This window comes from Primulina tabacum, chromosome 5, assembly GCF_025594145.1.
Source record: "Primulina tabacum isolate GXHZ01 chromosome 5, ASM2559414v2, whole genome shotgun sequence".
Lineage (NCBI taxonomy): Eukaryota > Viridiplantae > Streptophyta > Magnoliopsida > Lamiales > Gesneriaceae > Primulina > Primulina tabacum.
This window is the reverse complement of record NC_134554.1, coordinates 25,263,180-25,284,114: the sequence shown is the minus strand read 5'-3', so window position 1 is coordinate 25,284,114 and position 20,935 is coordinate 25,263,180. Positions and strand designations below refer to the sequence as shown.

The 20,935-nt window shown below is 34.2% G+C and overlaps 1 protein-coding gene across 1 annotated transcript in view; it reads right to left on the bottom strand.

Annotated features, from left to right (window-relative positions):
* Nucleotides 1-2,066: 2,066 nt before the first annotated feature.
* LOC142547367 (uncharacterized) overlaps nucleotides 2,067-20,935 on the bottom strand; it is a 93,438-nt gene continuing 74,569 nt past the window's right edge. Inside the window, 11 exon segments of the mRNA XM_075655625.1 lie at nucleotides 2,067-2,530; nucleotides 2,606-2,726; nucleotides 3,227-4,121; nucleotides 4,439-4,483; nucleotides 4,485-4,747; nucleotides 4,831-4,902; nucleotides 4,904-4,956; nucleotides 5,425-5,472; nucleotides 7,909-8,030; nucleotides 8,113-8,141; nucleotides 8,340-8,384. Of these exon segments, the coding sequence (XP_075511740.1) occupies nucleotides 2,667-2,726; nucleotides 3,227-4,121; nucleotides 4,439-4,483; nucleotides 4,485-4,747; nucleotides 4,831-4,902; nucleotides 4,904-4,956; nucleotides 5,425-5,472; nucleotides 7,909-8,030; nucleotides 8,113-8,141; nucleotides 8,340-8,384 (1,632 nt within the window). The 3' untranslated portion in view covers nucleotides 2,067-2,530; nucleotides 2,606-2,666.

Below are 20,935 nucleotides of genomic sequence, written 5' to 3'. Positions count from 1 at the left end.
AAGAGGCACGGACCTTGACCCTGAGGTATACACGTAGGTCCGTGCCCTTTGATATCAGCTTAAGATTTGGCGCAGATTTTTGGAAATTTTTGGAAGATATTAATGTTGGGCTCGAAAATAACTTGTTTGGCTGGGCTTTTTGGAAGAAAAATATAAAAGAGGGAAACCTAAGATATTGGGGAACACTTTTTGAAATTTGGAAGCGACGGCTAGAGCTTGGAGAAAACGAGAGGGAAATGCACTTCACAAGCAAGATTCGCGCATCATCGCTGAGATTTTCCCCTCTTTTATTTTCTTATTTTTATTCATGAATTCGAATATTAGATTTTCTTATAGTTTTGAATTTATGGAGTAGTTTTTCTTGTGATCGGGACCACGATAGGGCCAAACTATTGAATTTGTTCATTTATTGGATTAATTTATTTATGAATTTATTTTATGTTATTGATTAATGTTTGCGTAAATTGCTTGCATTTAATTTGGCCAATTATTTGTATGTTTGTTGTTTGATCTTGACTCGAAAGAGAATAGGTTGAATTTAGCTTCAAAAATATTAATCAACACACGGTTAAACCGACTAGAAATAGTATTTGATTTCAACGTGCAATTTTAGGCGACAGCCGTGGTTCCATCATTGATAAATGCGTTTTTGTTTAATTAAAATCAATTAGAAATAATTGGACTGTTGAATGAAAATAGGATTATAAAGTCTAGAAAATAGATTTATAGTTGAATTAGGGAATTGCATTGTGACGTTGAATAATCCTTAATTGAATAATTCCAATACGTGGCAATAATCAAAGTTTGGTACCGTTGTTTGTTCTCGGTCATTTTATTGAAATTGAAAATCTCCAAGTTCCACCATTTCTGCAAATTTGATCTTAGTTATTAATTTAGCATAATTTAGTTTAATTTAATTAGTTTAAATTATCTCCAAATTACTTGTTATTGTTGCCTAGATTAAATTGAATATTTTAAATCTTAGTACTTAAATAATAGTCTATGTGGGATCGATACTTGGACTCATCGTCCATTTACTATAACTTGACCTAGTCCGCTTGCTAGATTTATTCCCAACCGAATTAGCCGGTCAATCCTCGAGACAAATCCTTTCTAAAGTTGTCATCAGATTAATTTCTTTTCTGAGACTATTTATCATATTGATCATTTTTTCTTCTTCAGTTAAAGGTTTTGGCATCACTTTGGTCTTCTCTCTTTGGTGTAATAAGGATTCGTGAAGTCCTTTTATTAAAACTTGGTTGATATTTTAAGTTTTGAATTCTTATTTGAATATCCTTTAATATTTCAAGAATTTTTTTCTGGGTTTCAAATATTTTCTCCACATTTTGTAGTACATAATGTAACATATTGCCATAATTCTATGTTGTCTTTTGAATTTCTCTAAGATCTCCGGAATGTTTAGAGGAATATAGTACTATTTTTAGGAACCTATTATTTTGAATTATAAATTTACCTTAAAACTCTGATAAGTTCTCCTATTTTCTTGATATCTAACCTTGATTAGAATTTCTTGTTTTAAATATTACAAAATTTTGGAATAAATCCTGCAACTAATTAATTTCGAACCTGGGTTTTGGATTCATGTTATTTTAGAAAATTCTCCTCCTCAAACATTTGATTACCTAATAATAATTTATATGTCTGAAGTAATTTTATCTAAGAATAAAGTTAGATTTAGATCTGGGAATTTATTTCCAATTTACCCATTTTCTTACTACTATATCATTATCCTAACATAGAAACAAAATTTATTATTAAATTCAAATTCACAAAAATAATTTTAAATCCAAATTGTTTTTATATTTTATACACAGTATATGTTCCTTACACTAATAATAATAATAATAATAATAAAAGGCACATTTTGCCAAGGCAGGGCTTCCAAGCATGTAAGAATAACGCCAACGGAGCTTAGTTCATCATGTTGTGAACGAAAATTAGAAATTAACGATTTGTTTTTGTTTGTACGGTGCATTCGAGCCCAACTGTTAACACAATAAAATATTTACTTAATTTTTAGATACATGAAAATCTTTATTGTGATTTATATTTTAGAATGAATTAGATAAGTTCAGAGAAAACCGATTACAAATGTTATATAACTGAATAGGATATAATGATATCAAAATACACTCCCAAATAAAATCTCACCATTAGCATGTAATCAGCTTCATGAACATAGGGATCAATCAATATCTGATATCGAGCCAAGGGAAGATCGGGAGGGTAGAAGGCTTTACACCAGAAGGCTATCCCCTGATTCATTTCCAATAGGAGGAAGCATTGTGCCAATCAAGAACATTTTCAGAAGTTCCGATGAAATGGCTGTGATGGAATCCATTGCAGCAAGCAAACTTTACAGGAAGTATCAAACTGGGTAGCCTGTTTGCTACTTGTGCCAAAAGAAGAGCAAAATACTGCAACACCGAGAGAGTGTAGGATCTGTGCCATCAGTTCATCACCGAATAAAGGATTTGTATGGCTGCTAAGATTTATTTTGCAGCCTCATCTGCAAGATTACAGAATTAAATATAACCACTAACATGACAAAAAGTGGTACTAGGACTAAAGATTGTGTTCTTACACGTGATCTTGTATGCCTCCAACCTCCTGAATCTTGAGTTGGGGAAATATATGTGAAGTTCTCAATTGGAATGAGTCCAGTCTTTTTTACCGTTGATCAACTTGTCAGGAGGAGATAAAGCCTGGAATTAGCCATCTTGTTAGCATCTACAAAATTAATGGTTCGATATAGCTAAAAGGTAGAAGATGGGAGAGCGCTTCTGATGCAACAAAAACCTTAAAAATTGTAAACTATGATCCAGAAAAAGAAGCCTCAGCCTTGGCGTCCGTTTCAATTTCTCTATCCTCTGTGCGCATAACAGCTTGACAAATTCCTTCACTTATTTTCATTCTCTAAACACTAGTCTTATACACCAGCTATTATTACACATCTATAGTTCCACTTCTACATTTATATTTTTATATTTCTTGACACCCAGATTTTGTCAAATTGCTTGCTATCTCATGTAAATATAATACAACAGAGAAAAATTGCCCTTTCTTGTGTTGCTTCAAATTTCTTTACCTCCAAGTGATTGCGATAGAACAATATATGCAAGTACAGAACCAAGCAAAAGTGATGGTGTTGAAGCAGTTACAAAAGCCAAAGCTCTTCATATATGAACATAAAATGAAAATGGACCTTGTTTTGAAACTCGATATTTGATGCATCAGTTGCCACAACCAGAACCCCAAGACAATTGTTGGGGTGAATGCAGAAAGGACAAAATATAGAATCGTACACACAACCATCTTCTTTGCACCAAATTCCTTGTCCTGATACACCTTCTCTAGCTGTTCCGCAGAGACGCTTGTCAATTGATGATGCATCTGATATCAAGACATCCACACTTGATGCACCTGCAGCTACAGCTTCAAAAGGCTTTTTCCATAGGGAAGTCAAATAACCTTTCAACGATGAAATGAGTGAACACGTAACACCCAAATTGTTTTCTGGCAGACCGAGTGGATTTCTGCAGATCAAGCAGAATATTTGTAGACTCTGGTTCATATTAAGGTTAGATGAGGTGTATGATCCAACAAAACTGTTAAGACTTGATGATAGAAAAGATTTATCTCTGTCAAATTTATTTTCTGAATGAATCAATTCATCAGTGCTGTGGTTCGCATCTGTAGTTACTGAACTTGCCAAAGAACTAAAACCATCAGGAATTGGGGAAGACGGAGTATTAAATGCCCTAACAAGATCTGTTAACTTTCTCCTTTTCCAACCATAAGAATTAACACTCCAGGGTGATTCAACTTCAGGTTTTATGTTGTTGTTTGCTTTAGTCTCAGGAGAAGTGACAAGTTCTTTAGTAGGACCAGCACATGAACTCTGAATAGAGGTTGGTTGAAATGAAGATGGCTCCGGAAGCACCATGGAGCCATGGCCAGCTCTGGGACTTGAGCATTCATGCTTGGAGGACAACTGCAGAGTTTTTACAAGGCTAGGGGCATTCACCCAGGGTGTTTCTTGAATAAGAGTAAGACCATAATCATCTGGGCACGGTGCAACTGAAGAAGTAACAGACCACCTGCACAGTGAGTATTTTAATGGTAGTTAAAAAAGAGTACAACAATTAAGCATACAAGAGGATTGCATCATTAAGATGACTAACGAGGTTCATAGTTAATAGTACACCTAAAATACTGCCAACTTCTGCTAAAATCATAGTCAAACAGAGAAGATCTTAAACAGTGGTTGAGTTGTTCACTGAATGTATAGCTGAGATCAAAGTAAAAAAAAGTTTGGCCTGAATTCAATAAAGTTAAAAACAAGTTTCCATCTTAGCCTTTTAAAATATCAAAAGAGGATCAAATCCACTTTCACAAATTGAAGTCTGAAAGTTACCTTGAATCCGTGGCAGTATCAGAATCTAGGTCAATATATTCTTCGAACACCAGACTCCTTTTCATCCGTTATCACGATTACTTCACTTCTAGTTTGAGTAGACAGTGTACTATGTTTCTCCACGGGAAATGATGGGTGGGTAAACCTAGCAGCTTCTTTATTTTCAGAAAAATCATTTGATTCCACTTGTTGATAATTACTAGATTTGATCACTTTATGACTCTTCTTTCTTGTCCCCTTTTTCTCATCAGCTGTGATAATGTTTTCACAAGCGATAGCAGAATTTTGTGATGAATTCGCAATGCGATCCTGCATTCAGAAAAATCAGTGGCATCAGTCAAATATTTGGCTTACGGGATAAATATATGAATATTTGTTTCCCCCCTCCCTACCTTCACATTTCTAAAAAAAGATTTCAAACTGCTAATCGATTCTTCAAAGCAATTGTATAGCTCAATTGAATCACAGCAGCCACTTTGAAATGTTTGCTCTATTTCTATCTCTGTGGAAACGCTCATCTGCATTCAAGTTGAACAATATTGTGCTAAAATTTTAAGAACACTAAATAAAAGCCAATGTACATAGGTGAAGACTTACCTAAACTTTAAAATATGTTAAAGGACCACTAGGACATCTTCTGACAAAAAATGCAATTTTTTAAAGACTGACAACTTTTGTAAACTTCGTACTATTATATACAAAAAAAATCAAGGGAATTATTTTGCTTGCAAACAAATAACAAATCCAATTATTTGATCTCAAAACAGATGCAATAATGCAACAAAAGCACCTTGAGATACCAACTAAATATTTACTTTTCATTGATTGAATGGATAGGCATGCTTGACTATCCAATTCCAGCACCCCCCAGCATCAGAAAAAGATTTCAAATGAAAAAAGCACAAGTTTGAGGGTATCTTTCATGTAAAGGTAATACTCAGCATATTGGTAGCTTATCATTAATGTAGAAGTTTGATCACAAGTACCTAAGTAGATGATAGCTCCATAATCAAATCTGTGCCGTATGCAGCGACCTGCAAAAAGATATAAGAAACTATTTACATGGTTCGGTAACGTAGTTCATAACAATTAGCATCAAAAGCATTCTTCATTCCAAAAAATTATTGCAGGCAGTAGCAACAAAGTAGATATAGGGCCTTGAGAGTTATGAGAAACTAATGTATAAATCAGAAGTGACTAAACCCATTGATTACTGTAGTGATGGGTTTTTTTAGCATTAATGATGGTTTTTGTGAGGGCATAGAAAGGCTAAGTTATGTACGAGTTGGACTCTTTGGATAGTAGCAGTCAGAAGATTACGAATTTACAAGTGTTAAGCGGTCAGTAAAGTATTATGCTGAGGGTTGGCAGACCGCAGAAAGCAGTCCATCGCTCAATAATGTGCATTTGGGAGCTAAGCAACAATCTTAACGATGTCTACAAGACAAGATTTCGGAAACTTGACATTTCAGTGATGATTCAACATAGAATTTAACATTAAGACTATCCGAGCTGAGTCGGCCCAAACAAACTCCAAAAATTTAATCACGCAATAGAGTGAAGGATGATCAGTAGGTTGCCAAGCAGCTAAGGCGAGGTTAATCAGAAGACATGATAACCAGCAAGGAAAGGTAGCAGAGTTCGGCAACTCTACACAATAATTGCACTCACCGACGCACATGCTACTCTACATCAGCGTAGCTAATTATCAGCAAGCAATGCATGAACTGGGACATTAACGAGATTCCCATAGTTTCAATCAATGTAAATCCATTAATTTCCGATAAGCCATCAGTAATAATTTAACATTAATGTAAGATCAACGTACAGAGTAAAAAAATTTGATTAAATTTTATGTATTCACTATAGCAACAGGCAAATGATCAAGATTCTAGGCATTTAAAGAAATATTTGCAACCATTAGTTTTTACTAAAATTTTGGAAGCAAGCCTGTAAAAATAATTCTTCAAAAATAAAAATTATTATGCTAACAGTGATGGTTCTTTCACTGTAGCGAAGTCCTTTCTGTGATGTTTCAAGTTTTTGAGTGTTGAACTATTTTCAATCTCTTTAAAAATATTAAAAATTAATGTAACTTGAAGAAGAGTCAAACATGTGACAGAGAATATTCTGAGCCCCAATGATCGGTTAAAAAAGCTTGTTATGAACATAAACAATGGGATTAATTCCACCTTTCACATTTGTGGCCTATGAGGTTAAACAAGCGAATAAGATCTACGACGAATGACAGAATGGTCAATATTCACCAAGCACCATTTTAATGAGTATGGTCTGAGATTAATATTCATGATATGTTCCTTGCGATATAAATGTGCATGTTCTGTTTCATTTCTATTCATACTTCAATTATATTCGGTTTATTTTTTGTATGCCTATACTTTCAATGGTATATTCTAAGAATGTTTCCGTTATTATTTATTGTATGATACTGATGTTCATTGAGTTACACACTCAACATTTGCCCCGAAAGTGTCAAATGAAAAGTCGAGAAAACATGTATGATTCAGGAGCTCCAGAGGTTAGTACTCCAGAAATCAGAACTCCAAAAAGTGAGAATCGGGGATGACTTGGAGAAAATTTGTGTTCAGTTCCAGCATGAGTCGTTTTAAGACTACTGATTCCATCATTCAGATTTGTTCTAACTACATTGTCTCAGCAAACTTCTTGACTAAGATTTGCAGATTCAATGTACATGAATTTCTTCCGAATAATTATTATTCGAATTTTTCATTAAGCATTTCATTTGTATATTCTTAGTTCTACTCCGTTTATTGTTTGGTATTAGCCATTTTTCCGACAACGAGGCTTATTTTTAGATTTGGTGTGTAGTAAAGTTTAAGCATGATTAATATTAGAACGATTTACAAAGTTAGAAAATGAGAAATCCCAAATTAATTTATGCTCACATTATAAAATCGAGATCTTGATCGGTATATCAAGATTGATTCTAACCCTATCATTCAAGATTTCAGGAGGTACAAGATGTCAAATTTTTCATCTTTCACGTGTTTTACCGGTAATGCAATAAAATTATCAACAATATAAGATTACACACTTTTTCCAATCCAAATGTATAAAAGTGAAAAGGACAGGGAAAAGTTGAAGAGAGTAGAAACTAGAAAATAACCAAAATCATGTTAAAGTTGAATAACACAGCAGTATGAGGAAAAAACTCGGGGAGGGAATTGGAATGAAGCTTGACTAATTGGAAAAATTTGAAGGCAAAAACAAAGTAACCAATATTCTTTTATATAATTGAATTTTATGAAAATAAATGTGATTTATATGGAGAAAGCAGAAGTTGGAAGTAACTTAACATTAAAAGACATGCATACATTGAAATTAGCAACTATACAAGTATATTGACTTGATAGTAAGATAAATTATGCTGATAATCGATGAAAAACTCATAAAAATTTTGGCAAATCATTATATCCAATAACAAGTACCTGTAGCTTGATTAAGAGCCCTGAAGGCTTGCTGACAGTACCACTCATTCCCCTTTAAGAGGTTTTTTGACAACTCATATGTATCGTTGAACTTCTTCTTTTGTGCAACTTTACTGTCATAACTGGCAGTCAATGATCAAGAATTACTCAAAGGATCAAAGCAACTCAATAGTAATTAAGTGTAGAAAAGGGAAATCTTCTTACGAGTTTGGAAAGGGTATCCCAACAATCACCTGAGGTGGTTAAAGCATAACATTGATAGAAAAAATCATTTCGATTTGATTGAAACAAAATATATTTTATCCTTCTAAATAACAAGTTTCGCAAATCTGTTATTCAGAATCTAAAATGAAAAACTTGCATGCAGGCCCAAGATAATGTTCAATTAGTAAGGTAAACAGTCTTATTACAGAAGATATACGGAAGGATACAACAGCTCGAGCATTATCATCTGAAAAGTCTATCCCTTCTGATACCTGCAAAGATCAATGCTCAATGTAAAGTTCAGGTCAACATATGTAGATGCGCATAATTCATGAGGAGCATATGCCCCTCAGGGTCTCAGGTAGATGTTTCGAAGTTTTGAACAAGTATAATGAAATAAATCTTGTTGAATATTAATATAGTATATATTTATTTTAAATAATTAGTAGTTAAGATAGTCTTTTATCTTAGTATTAATTTTTTGTTGCTTATTAGATTGATATCAGTTTTTTTCCTTATATTAGGGAAATTAAGTAGACATAAACTCTTTAAAATTTCTGTAAATCAATCCACTCAATATAGATCGATAAAATATTTTCTCTCCTATAGTTCTTTCTTCCGGACGGCGATAATAATTTAGGTCTAAAGTTCATTAACATGGTTAGAAGAACAATGTTGTTCTCCTTCATACAACGTAACAAACTTATAAGGAGGAAATAACACAATAAAAGGAAAAAGTACAATCTCATGTATTATTGGATTTAAATCAGTCAATCTTTTGAATCATGAGATCATAATCTTCCTTGATTTATTAAGCACCCCCCCCCCCCCCCCCAGTTGGTGCAAAGATGTTTGTCATACCAACTTGCTGACTTGATCCTCAAAAGGTTGTCTTAGCAATCCTTTGGTCAGAATATCTGCAAGACTGTTGTGTGCTTGGCACAAATGGAAAACAAATTATCCCTTCTTCAATTTTCTCTTTCATAAAGTGCTTATCAATCTATGTGTTCTTTGTTCTGTCGTGCAAAACAGAATTATGAGCAATGCTGATGGCTGATTTGTTGTCACAGTACAACTTTACTGGTAAAATCACCGGTTTTTAATAGCTTCAAAAACCTTATTAACCACATAATCTCACATATTTACCGAGTGATTGCTCTGAATTTGGCCTCGCGCTACTTCTAACAACCACCTTTTGTTTTTTGTTTTTCCTAAATACAATATTACCCTACAAGGACGTACAATATCCAGATGCAGATTTTATGTCAGTAATTGATCCTACCCAATTAGCATTTGTACATGGTTTTCCTCTCCTTTTCATGGTGAACTTTTAAGTAACGAAGAATCCGATACATAGCCGCGAGATGTTATACGTATGGAGTGTGCATGAACTGACTAACCATGCTAGCTGTGAAAGCAATTGGAGTTCTTATGTGATGAGCTACCGTAAAGAAGATGCACCTTCGTGATATGAGTAGTACAAATCAAATCTTTTAAGCCCTCTTCAACTCTACAGTCCATTACATTGAACAGTCTCGAAATCCCTCTCTTTCCCGTGTGGGTCGGTTCATTCATGTTCCCTCCACCTAGAAGCCTGCCAGGAGCCGCTCATTGTCCGTGCAACTGATGGCACCAGCGATCACCCCCCGCCCTCTTCGGCCCCGGGCCTTACAATTTATTAACAAAGTGAGTTCCCCCATCACTTATCATGGCTCGAGGAATTCCAAATCTACTAAAAATATTTTCTTTCAAAAATTTGATGACGATTTTATGATCATTTGTTCGACATGGAATTGTCTCTATCCATTTGGAAACATAATCAACTGCAACTAAAATATACAAGTATCCAAACGACGGTGAAAAAGGTCCCATAAAATCAATTCCCCAACAGTCAAAGATTTCAATTTCAATAATAGGATTCAAAGGCATCATGTTTCTTTTTGAAATCGTACCCAATTTTTGACAATTTTCACAGATCTTGCAGATTTCGTGGGTGCCTTTAAACAAAGTCGGCCAATAAAATCCATACTGCAAGATTTTTGGAGCCGTTTTCTTTGAAGAAAAATGTCCTCCGCATGCTTCTGAATGACAAAATTTAATGACACTACATACCTCATTGTCGGGTATGCAACGTCGAAAAATTTGATCTGGACAATACTTGAACAGATACGGATCATCCCAATAAAAGTTTTTTACCTCATTCAAAAATTTTCTTTTATCTTGGGAACTCCATTGCTGTGGCATTTTTCCTGTCACAAGAAAATTTACTATGTTAGCAAACCAAGGTGTAGTAGTAACTGAAAATAGATGTTCATCAGGAAAATTATCGTTAATTGGTGTCATTTCACAAGATGATCCTGTTACTAGTCTCGATAAATGATCGGCTACGACATTCTCGGTTTTTTTTTTATCTTTGATCGCAATGTCAAATTCTTGGAGCAACAAAATCCATCGTATCAGTCGTGTCTTTGCATCCTGTTTGGTCAACAAATATCTAATAGCAGAATGATCAGTAAACACAATAGTCGTTGATCCAATCAAATAAGAACGAAATTTATCTAATGCAAATATTACAGTAAGTAGTTCTTTTTCAGTTGTGGAGTAATTCATTTGAGCATTGTTTAAAGTTCTACTTGCATAATATATCACATAAGGCTTACCGTTTCTTCTTTGACCCAATACTGCACCAACTGCATAATCACTCGCATCGCACATGATTTCAAATGGTAAAGACCAATCAGGAGGTTGCATGATAGGAGCCGATGTCAAATGTCGAATGATTTTATCAAAAGCATTTTGACATTCTTGAGTCCACTCAAATGCAGTGTCTTTTGTTAAGAGGTTACAAATGGGTTTAGAGATTAAACTAAAGTCCTTTATAAACCTCCTATAAAATCCAGCATGTCCCAAAAATGAGCGAATTTCTTTAATGGTTTTTGGAGGGGGTAAATTGGCAATGACATCAACTTTTGCTTTATCAACTTCAATTCCATGAGATGACACGACATGTCCCAAAACAATTCCAGAAATAATCATGTAATGACATTTTTCCTAATTTAAAATAAGACCTTTTTCCTCGCATCTTTTTAAAACTTTTTCCAAATTTTCAAAACAATTATCAAATGTATTCCCAAAGACAGTTAAATCATCCATGAAAATTTCCAAACAATTTTCAAATGAGGAATGTTGCTTAGCATACGTCTTTGAAATGTTGCTGGGGCATTGCATAATCAAAATGGCATCCTTCTAAATGCAAATGTTCCAAAAGGACATGTGAATATAGTTTTATCTTGATCTTCGAGTGCAATGGGAATTTGATAATAACCTGAATATCCATCAAGAAAACAATAGTATGGATGACCTGCTACTCTTTCTAAAATTTGATCCAAAAATGATAATGGAAAATCATTTTTTCTAGTGGCGTCATTTAATTTTCTATAATCAATACACATCCGCCAACTAGAGGGGACTCGACTTGTTAACAATTCACCTTTTTCATTTTTTATCACTGTGATGCAAGATTTTTTTGGAACTACTTGTGTTGGGCTTACCCACTTACTATCAGAAATATGGTAGATAATCCCAACATCAAGTAGTTTGAGAACTTTAGTTTTCACAACATCTTTCATGTGTGGATTTAATCTCCTTTGTGGTTGTTGAGATGTTTTTGCATTTTCTTCTAAGTGAATTTTGTGAGTGCAAATTAGTGGATTAATGCCCTTGAGATCTTTTAGTGTCCAACCAATTGCATTTTTATGTCTTTTAAGCATATCAACTAATTTACCTTCTTGATCACTTGCTAGTTTAGAAGAAATTACCACCGGATATGTTTCATCTTCTCCAAGATTTATACTTTACAACACCGCGGGTGCGGTCTGTCTAGCACTGTATTTATGAGTTTGATGAACCGTATATTTCAGAAGTATCTTGATGATTTTGTGATTATCTTTATTGATGATATTCTGATTTATTCCAAGAATATGATTGATCATGTTGAGCATTTGAGAATTGTATTGAGGTCTGGATGTGTGTGAGATAGATAGATCAATTTTCCCACTAATCTTTAATATATATATACATGTATCAACTGGGTACCATTCTTTACTACTTTAAGTTTATATTAGTATAAATTGGTGTATGTTAGTCTGTCATCCCACAAAACAAGGATGATCAACTGCCCCAATACTAATGGCCCGTGTGAGCTAAGCACGGGCCTAGGTCCAATCCTAGGGAAATGCATGGGATGCAAATGCAACTTTTACATAATCTTTCAATATTTACATGTCTTCGATCTTCATAATCATCAAGGCCACCATCTTCCAATCTTTATCTTCCACTATACTAATATTTACAAATAAATATTCATGGCAAATAGGGATACATCTAATGGGGTGGGAACGGGCCATAAATCAAGCCCACTTATAAATTGATAATTATTACAATCATTCAACATAAAATATCCTAGCATACACCTAGCAAATTGGGGTTGGGCTTTTGATCATCCTTCATGCATAATATCACATATCATACACCATCAATTAATTATCACAATAATTAATTGATCCAATATTATATATCTTGATCCAATCACTAACCGTCACGATTATAAACTAAATTAACAAAGTATACAAACTCCTTTGTCTACTTTATAATTAATTTATTTATAACAGAATTTCTTGTAAATCACCATTTACTATAAATAATTAAAGTTCAACTTCTATTATTTATTTTATGAGATAATATGTACAACTTTTGTGGATTTAAAGTTAAGGGCCCAAAAAATCATTTTTCACCAAAAATATTTTGGCCTATTTAAATTTACAAATTGTGTTAACCATCTAATGACCCAACAACTTCAAGGCCCATGACACTTTGATATTCCAAAATACTTTTGGAAACCCTAGTCGTCATCGCCGTCGCCGGAGCTCCGTCGCCGGATTCCGGTCAACTTGCACACACCAAATTTTTTTTTGAAGGAGCTGTTTGGGCAGCCCCACGTGCAGCCCGAGCTGCCCAAAGTTGCCAAAAATCCGGCCTTCGATTTGTTGCAAGAAATCAAATCATGCGGTTAGAAATCGACCTCAATATAATATCATGTATTTGCTACACTAAAATTGTAACCATAGCTCTTGATACCACTTGAAAGGGATCGTTTTAAGGTGCCCGAATGCGCAACGGAAGTTTTAAAAATTATTTTTCTTAGCAAAACCGAGCACCTCAACCACTATAGTGTGTAGCAAATGCATAACACAAAATATGTCATACATAGTGTGGTAAAGAAATATACATATCAATCACAAGGATTGATGTTTTTGGCTCCAACCAAGTTGTAAACAACATGGCTCTTGAAGGTAGACAATCTACAAGTTAATTTCTTGACTATATTATACCTAGATTAATTTATCCCCACTTGTTAACATATTTTAATTTAAGCTTTAATTAAATATTGAACCTAATAGGATTTATTTACTAACTTGACTATTTTCTACCGCAGCAGATATGCTCTATCTTCAACGAATAAAATGATTTTTCTCGAGCATAAGTAGGCTGGACACTTTATACCGCTGTCATCCTCTACGAGTCTAGTTTGCAACGCAAAAAGCGGTTTGTCGTTTGGACACTCGAGCAAAGTGATATGTCATTTTTCCTACACTCGCTGCAAGCTGTACAAAAAGTCAGTTTTGCATGTACATATTTAAAAAATCTAAAATTTCGAATTTTAAACATCAAAATCAGTTTCAATGTTCTTTCAAGAACAACCCGCTCTGATACCAATTGTTGAGATCGATTGGGGGGTTAATCGTTGAGCTACAATAGCTTGGTTCTTGAAATATTGAACACCGATGAATTAAATCGAGTTTGCTATTCAAACCAAGCGGAAAACACTCAAAATAATCTTTCGTAAAAACTGATTAAATATTTTGTAAAGCATTTAAAATATATGCAAGTTGAATAAGGAAAAATATTTTGTTTGAAGCATTTTTATCAAACACTTGTATGCAATATTTTGGTATTTGAAGAAAACATAAAATGCTTCTACAATGCATATTTAAAACTATGAAAATGATAACTAAATACAATAAATAAATAGACACGAATTTGTTTATGGATGTTCAGAGACTTCAAATTCTCCTACGACACCCCTTCTTCCTCTTGAGAAGGATTCACTAGAAGACTTTGATTTATACAACTCTTCGTACAAACCCACTCCGGAAGGGCAGCACCCAACTAGAACTCCTAGCACTCAAGATTGAAGGAAACACCTCACAATCAGCATATTGTTTAATGTCATATGCAAAGACTCAATGTTTTACGTCTTTGTGTAAAGACTCACTCAACTAATATTTGAAGTTCAACTCTCTTGTATATGTGTGAGTGATTGTGTGTGAGAAATTTATCCTTTACAGTGTACATCTCAAATGTATCCTCAATTCGAACCATGGGTCCATGGGTGTGGTTTATAGCTCATAAAATTAGTTTTAGTAATAAAAATCTATGTTTAGAGTTTGGAAAGAAAATATTAAAGTCTGAATTAATTCGGGAATTAAACGCCTCACGAATTATTAATTAAAGAATTAAATAGAAAGCCTCAAATTTAAGCTAAATAAAATTATGAAAAATTATATTTAAGCCTAAATAATTATTTGGGATAAGCCCATGTCATTAAAATTAAGAAAAAGTCAAAATCAAGAATTATTACGTCTATGGGGAAAACGATCATTTTACGCCAACGTAATATGTATAAGCTTGGCAACGTACCGAAGGGGAATAACGCTTGTTAAATGATTTAAAATGAAGATTTTGATGAAAATATGATATTTTATGATTTATGGTAAAGTTGTACGATTTTTACTATTAAATGTTATTTTTGGAAAATTGTGATATTTTGTGCTTTTAAAAGAAAAATGAAAAATATTTTGAGGGATGAAAATATGATATTTTATGATTTATGGTAAAGTTGTACGATTTTTACTATTAAATGTTATTTTTGGAAAATTGTGATATTTTGTGCTTTTAAAAGAAAAATGAAAAATATTTTGAGGGATGTGAATTGATTGACAGAGGATATATGATATGTGGGGGATCTGTTTTAAGAAGGAACGGTGAATTTACAATTTTGTGGGGATGTCATGATGGAAAAGCCCCCAGAGGGAACTCGTTTAAGGGAAAAGGCCCAGAGGGAGTCCGACGATCGTATTTCAACGGAGGAGACTAGTTCCCGCCCCCATGGGCCATGTTGAGCTGAAGTCTGATCAGTCGAACAGAAGATAAAAGTCTAGTCACTTTCAAGGATCAAACTTCACCCAAAAGGATAAATGATGCAAAGCTTTACAATTAAATGATTTTACGATTCTATGATTTTACGATACACGATTTATTTATGCTTAAAATCTATTTTTATTAAAAGTATGATTTTATTGCATGTGATTGTATATGTATTATTTGCTACTAATGTTTAGAACGTGCTGAGTCATTAGGCTCACTAGGTTTGAATGTTGCAGGATTTGATGATACGAGGAGGCACTGACGCTTGAGTGGATCGAGTGTGGCAGTACACTCTCGAGGGACATTTATTTTCTAGCTTGTTAGATCGGTGGGTATAAAATCGTGTTCTGGCCTCCCCCTTAGAGGACTAACATATTGGGGACAATTTTACCATAGAAAATGAGAAGAGTAACAGTGTTGTGTTTGTTCTGATTCGTTGTGTGTTTTTTTTTTATTTGCTCTTGCTCTGAATCGTTTGATAATAGTTATCTCATATTTGATTCGATCTTGTCATAGTAAATAATTTGATGTATATTGTGTGTAAAAATCCGTTTATGTTATGCAAAATTTGAGCAAAAATGTTTGAAACGATTTTGTAATGACTTTTAGATCTCAAAAACTGAATCTGCTGTTATTTCGAATCCTGTAAATTTTTGGTCGATTTTCCGGAAAAACTTTCAAAAAATAAAACGTATTACTTTTTGATATCTTCGGTTTGACAGTAAATTCGTAATTTTCGGAGAAGAAACGAGTAAGTTATGATCATTTTTGTGTGACTGATTGAACAGTGTAAAAACGTGTTTTTTGAGGATTTTCGAGCCCAACCAAGTGGGTGGCGCCAGGCATTCTTATCTGTTCCATCAAAACGATTTCAGACCGATTCCTACCGGTTCTGGATCCGGTGTGCTCGGAACCGGTCTAAACCAGTTAGAAACCGGTTCCGGTTCCAAGTTGAAATACATGGAACCAATTCAAACCCAAGACCGGTTCGACTGTCATTAAATCGGTTCCGGTTCGGGTCGAACCGGTTCCAAACACTAATTTATTATTTTACTATACAATTAAAATTAGTAATATTAATGGACAATTTTTTATTTAGTATTTTGATTGCAAATAATTGTGATTACATAAAAAACTATAACAAAATAACTTAAACATTTATTTTGAGAATTGAAAATCTAAAATTCATCATGATTTATTAAAATATATTTTGAATACTCTGGATCTTCGTCGGAGCTTGAGCTTTGAAATTCGTCGATCGCTCCAGCGGTCTTATTCCTTTTTTTTTTGCTGCAAACCAATCTCGTAGGCATGTTAGCATGGAAAGTGTTTCTGGATTAAAATTAATTCTTTGTTCACTAATGATCTTTCCACATATTGAAAATGTTGATTCAGAAGCAACACTTGAACTTTGAATGGGTAGCACATCTCTTGCAATTACAGCTAACACTAGATAAAGTTTAGAATTTACTTTCCACAAATCATGAACATTAAAATTCTCTGTAATCTCAAAATATTGGCTTAGATAAATTTGGATCTCATTGTAATTGATTGTTGTAACTGCTTTTCCTTTGAAATTTTTTCATTGCAAACTTTGAAAGTGTTAGAGTAGGTGACCGTCGAGCCAAGTGTTGGCCGAGTGTTCACAATGAAACTCTATGTATAAACAATCTTTATTTTAATAATATTTGAAATCATTGTTTTGTCACATCTTTATCTGTATACTCATGCTAGTTGCATAGCTAAAGTACTTAAATATACAAATAGTAGAAAGAATATGAGATGCTCATATGATGAGTATCATGAAACTCATATTTGTAATACTGTATATTCTAAACAGTTCCTAGTCGATTCAGCCACCGCTAAGAAGGATATAGGCCGCTCGAGTTTGAGACTAGTATCTGCGATATGAGTACCATGTTTCATTGGTAGGAGACATTGTGATGTCCGAGCATGCAGATAAGTGCTCCTGGTAGAGTGCACTGAACAACCCTCCATAAAGGACTTTCCAAGTGTTTCTCACTTATCGAGTAGAAACGTCCTAGTTTATGGTTGTACACCATTAGTCCTTATGACCCAAGATAATATTGAGACTCTATGTGCTAGCATTGCACTTTGACTTGTTTACTAACTCTCATGGGGTCATCAGGTGGCAAGGTTGGGTGTTTTGTCGAAACACATAGAAGTCGATGCATTGTAGTCGGGGATTCACCGCTTACCTTCGGGAATGGATATCTTATTGATCACATGTATATGTTGTATGAAATCTCGGATCAGAGTATGGTGATAATTATGAAAGGGGTTTCATAGATTACACCATCGATGCAACTACGACATGACTCATAGTATCGATTCTTTGACAGCTCTCGATATACCAATAGTTGTCGAATCGTTCGGGATATATGAGTTAAAGGGACCGTACTGTACGCTAACCATAATAGATTGGTTCTTGCAGGCACTATCATTTGATAACGAGGGAATCATGTAAGCGATGCTGCTAGGCGTTTAACATGATTGGTTGGGTAATATCAGACTTGAGTTCTTACGTTCATATTATCAAGGAGTTGATAAGTAAGAATGGAGCAAATGAGGTATGCTCATATAAGGACATGTTTAGTCCCGAATCACATTGAGATGTGAACCCACGGCTAGTTGTATCATTGAACCATTGAGGGTCACACAAGTGCTAACTTTTTAGATCCTGTTGAGAAGTAATATAGTTCAATGTGTTGAACGGCTTATAAAGCAGTTTATAAGCATAAATAAAAATAGAAGTATGACTTCTATAAAGAGAATGTAACTTTTAATTTGAGAAAGTGTACCTAAATTAAAAGTTGGCCAAACAAATAATGTATTTGAAAATTGCGATTTTCGTAAACATTATTATAGGCAAAATTAAATTAATTAAAGTGTTGAATTAATTAAACACTAGTGGGCCTAGTAGAGTCCAAGTAATTAAATTAATTCAAGTGTTGAATTAATTAAACAACATTGGACCTTGTAGAGCCCAATTAGAAATAATTATTCAACTAGTGGGCTTGAGTAAAATCAAGTAAGGTTTAATTGGTCTCAAATTTGTTTTAGACAATTAAATTAAAGTTCATGGGCCTTGTAATTATTACAAGCTCAAATTGAATTGCATCCATGGGAGGTGAAAGGGTGGAGACAACTTTTTCAACATTCAAGGCATTGCATGCCTTTGGAATACACAACAACTTTTTGTCCAACCAAGAGAAACTCTCCCTTCTCTCCAAGCAAGTGTGATGGCCGAAATTCCTTCATGATTTCTCTCCATTTTTGCTTCTTCACTTGTTGATGAAAGCACACACTTCTCAAAGAATAATGCTATAATTTTTCTAGTGCAAAATTAGAGTGGATCTACCTTGTTAGTGGTAGACCTAATTTTGAAGAAAGGAGTCCATTTTGAGCAAGGAGTGGTGTTGGAAGCTATGGCATGACCATAAACTCGTATTGCCCATATCTAGTCTGGAACGATGTCTTGTGAACAGCGGACTCTTTCACTTTCAACTGATGGTATCCAGAACGAAGATCAATCTTTGAGAATATCGATGCCCCTTAAATTTGATCAAATAAATCTTCAATTCTTGGCAGAGGATACTTATTCTTGATAGTGACTCTATTCAGCTCGCGTTAATCAAAACAGAGTCACATGCTACCATCTTTTTTCTTCACAAATAATACCGGTACGCCCCACAGAGAGTGACTAGGGGGAATAAAACCCTTGTCTAGCAATTCTTGGATTCATTCTACCTAAGAAACGTGTATATAGATATATATACCTACATGCAATTCAGGAGAATGAAGGAAAGAGCCGAGGGAAGTGCAAAAAAAAAGAATTGAAATATTCTTACGCCTTTTGTGAGAAATCTGTCCGTCTGTTTTTGAATTCGACTTCAGTACTGTGTTCCTATAGACGCAGGCTACAACTGGACGTAAGTTTCGTTATGTTTAGACATGATTTGAATTTATGATATTGTCAGAATTGAATATGAATCAGATATGATGTTTCTGCTACAGTAGACATGGTATAACTGAAGTCAGATTAAAGAATAGACTGTTTATGAAATTGTTATGAATTTCTGAGTTGATTTAGTTGAGATTTTATATCAGAGTTGTGTTATTATTCAGATTATGAGTTGTACTGATACTGATTATGAATTCTTTTATTATATCTGTGATGTTGAGATAGACGGGTTTATCGTGACTGTATTGTTATGCCGTCGAAACATCAGTAGATTGATATTGATCAGATTCAGTAATGATTTTGATTGTATCATGATATCATTGATATGAATTAGATTGTATCTTGTTCAGATATGGATCAGATTATATACCGATTTGAGTATTGATCAGAACATGTCTTGAATTGAATTATATACTGATATTGTATTTATACGATTGTCATTGCCAGACTAGTTATGGACAGATTGGAATACAAGACTTCGTCTTCGTCAGACCGAGAAGAGAGAGGTATAATTCATGTTTTGTTTTGGGGAAGACACAACTCAAATGAGATTCAATTTGAGTTGCCCAACAAAATCACATACTAGGGTTGTTGTTTACCTTTTGATATAATTGATTTGTTTATAGAATTATATTCAAATCTCTTGATATGACGATGCCTTGTTTATAGATTTATATTCAAGCATTTGACATAGGAGAGTCATTGGCAGACTTGCCAAACTAGATGTTCGGTGGTATCGACGCTTCGTATCAGATTCACTCCGATTCTAAACATTCGATACAGACATGACCGAAGTCTAGGAATAAGACGTACAGTTACCCCGATTGGGAGGGTAGGTGACAGACAGTGACGTCTTATTCACACCGGGATCCCTAGAGTTAGAGTCGAGTCGAGTCAAGATATGAATTGAATTGAGTTGCATGCTTATTTGATTTTGATTTCAGAGATTATGGAATCCATTGTTACTGCATGCTTATTTTGATTGGGTTTCCTAGACTATGAAACCTATTCTTATGAATTTTATGCATGATAATATGCTTTATGATTTATATTGTGTATATGCATGTATACATGTTTTATACTGGGATTTATTCTCACCAGAGTATCCGGCTGTTGTCTTGTTTTGTATGTGTGCATGACAACAGGTGGGACAGGATCGGGGTCAAGAAGATGAGTTAGAGTGGTGATTCCGGACTTATTGTCGACTTGGTTTAATACTTGAAATTTAGTAGTTGAACCTTAGACTAGTTTGAATAATTGTTGTACATTATTGTACTTTTATACTGAGATGTATAATAGATTGATTCCATTACCTTCCGCATTCTAAAGAAAAAATTTAGACCCTGTTTATCTTAATTGAATAATTAAATCCCAAAGATGATTAAGATGATGATTAGCGTCCGGGTCCCCACAACAGGTGGTATCAGAGCGATAGATCCTTTAGACTGAGATAGAAGAGAATGAGCGGGGTAGAGTGAGTTTTCTTTCCTTGCATGTGATTGCTAGCATGAGATTTATTTTAATGTTGACTTACATTGTGTGTGCTAGCATGACAGTATGCCTTACTGCTTT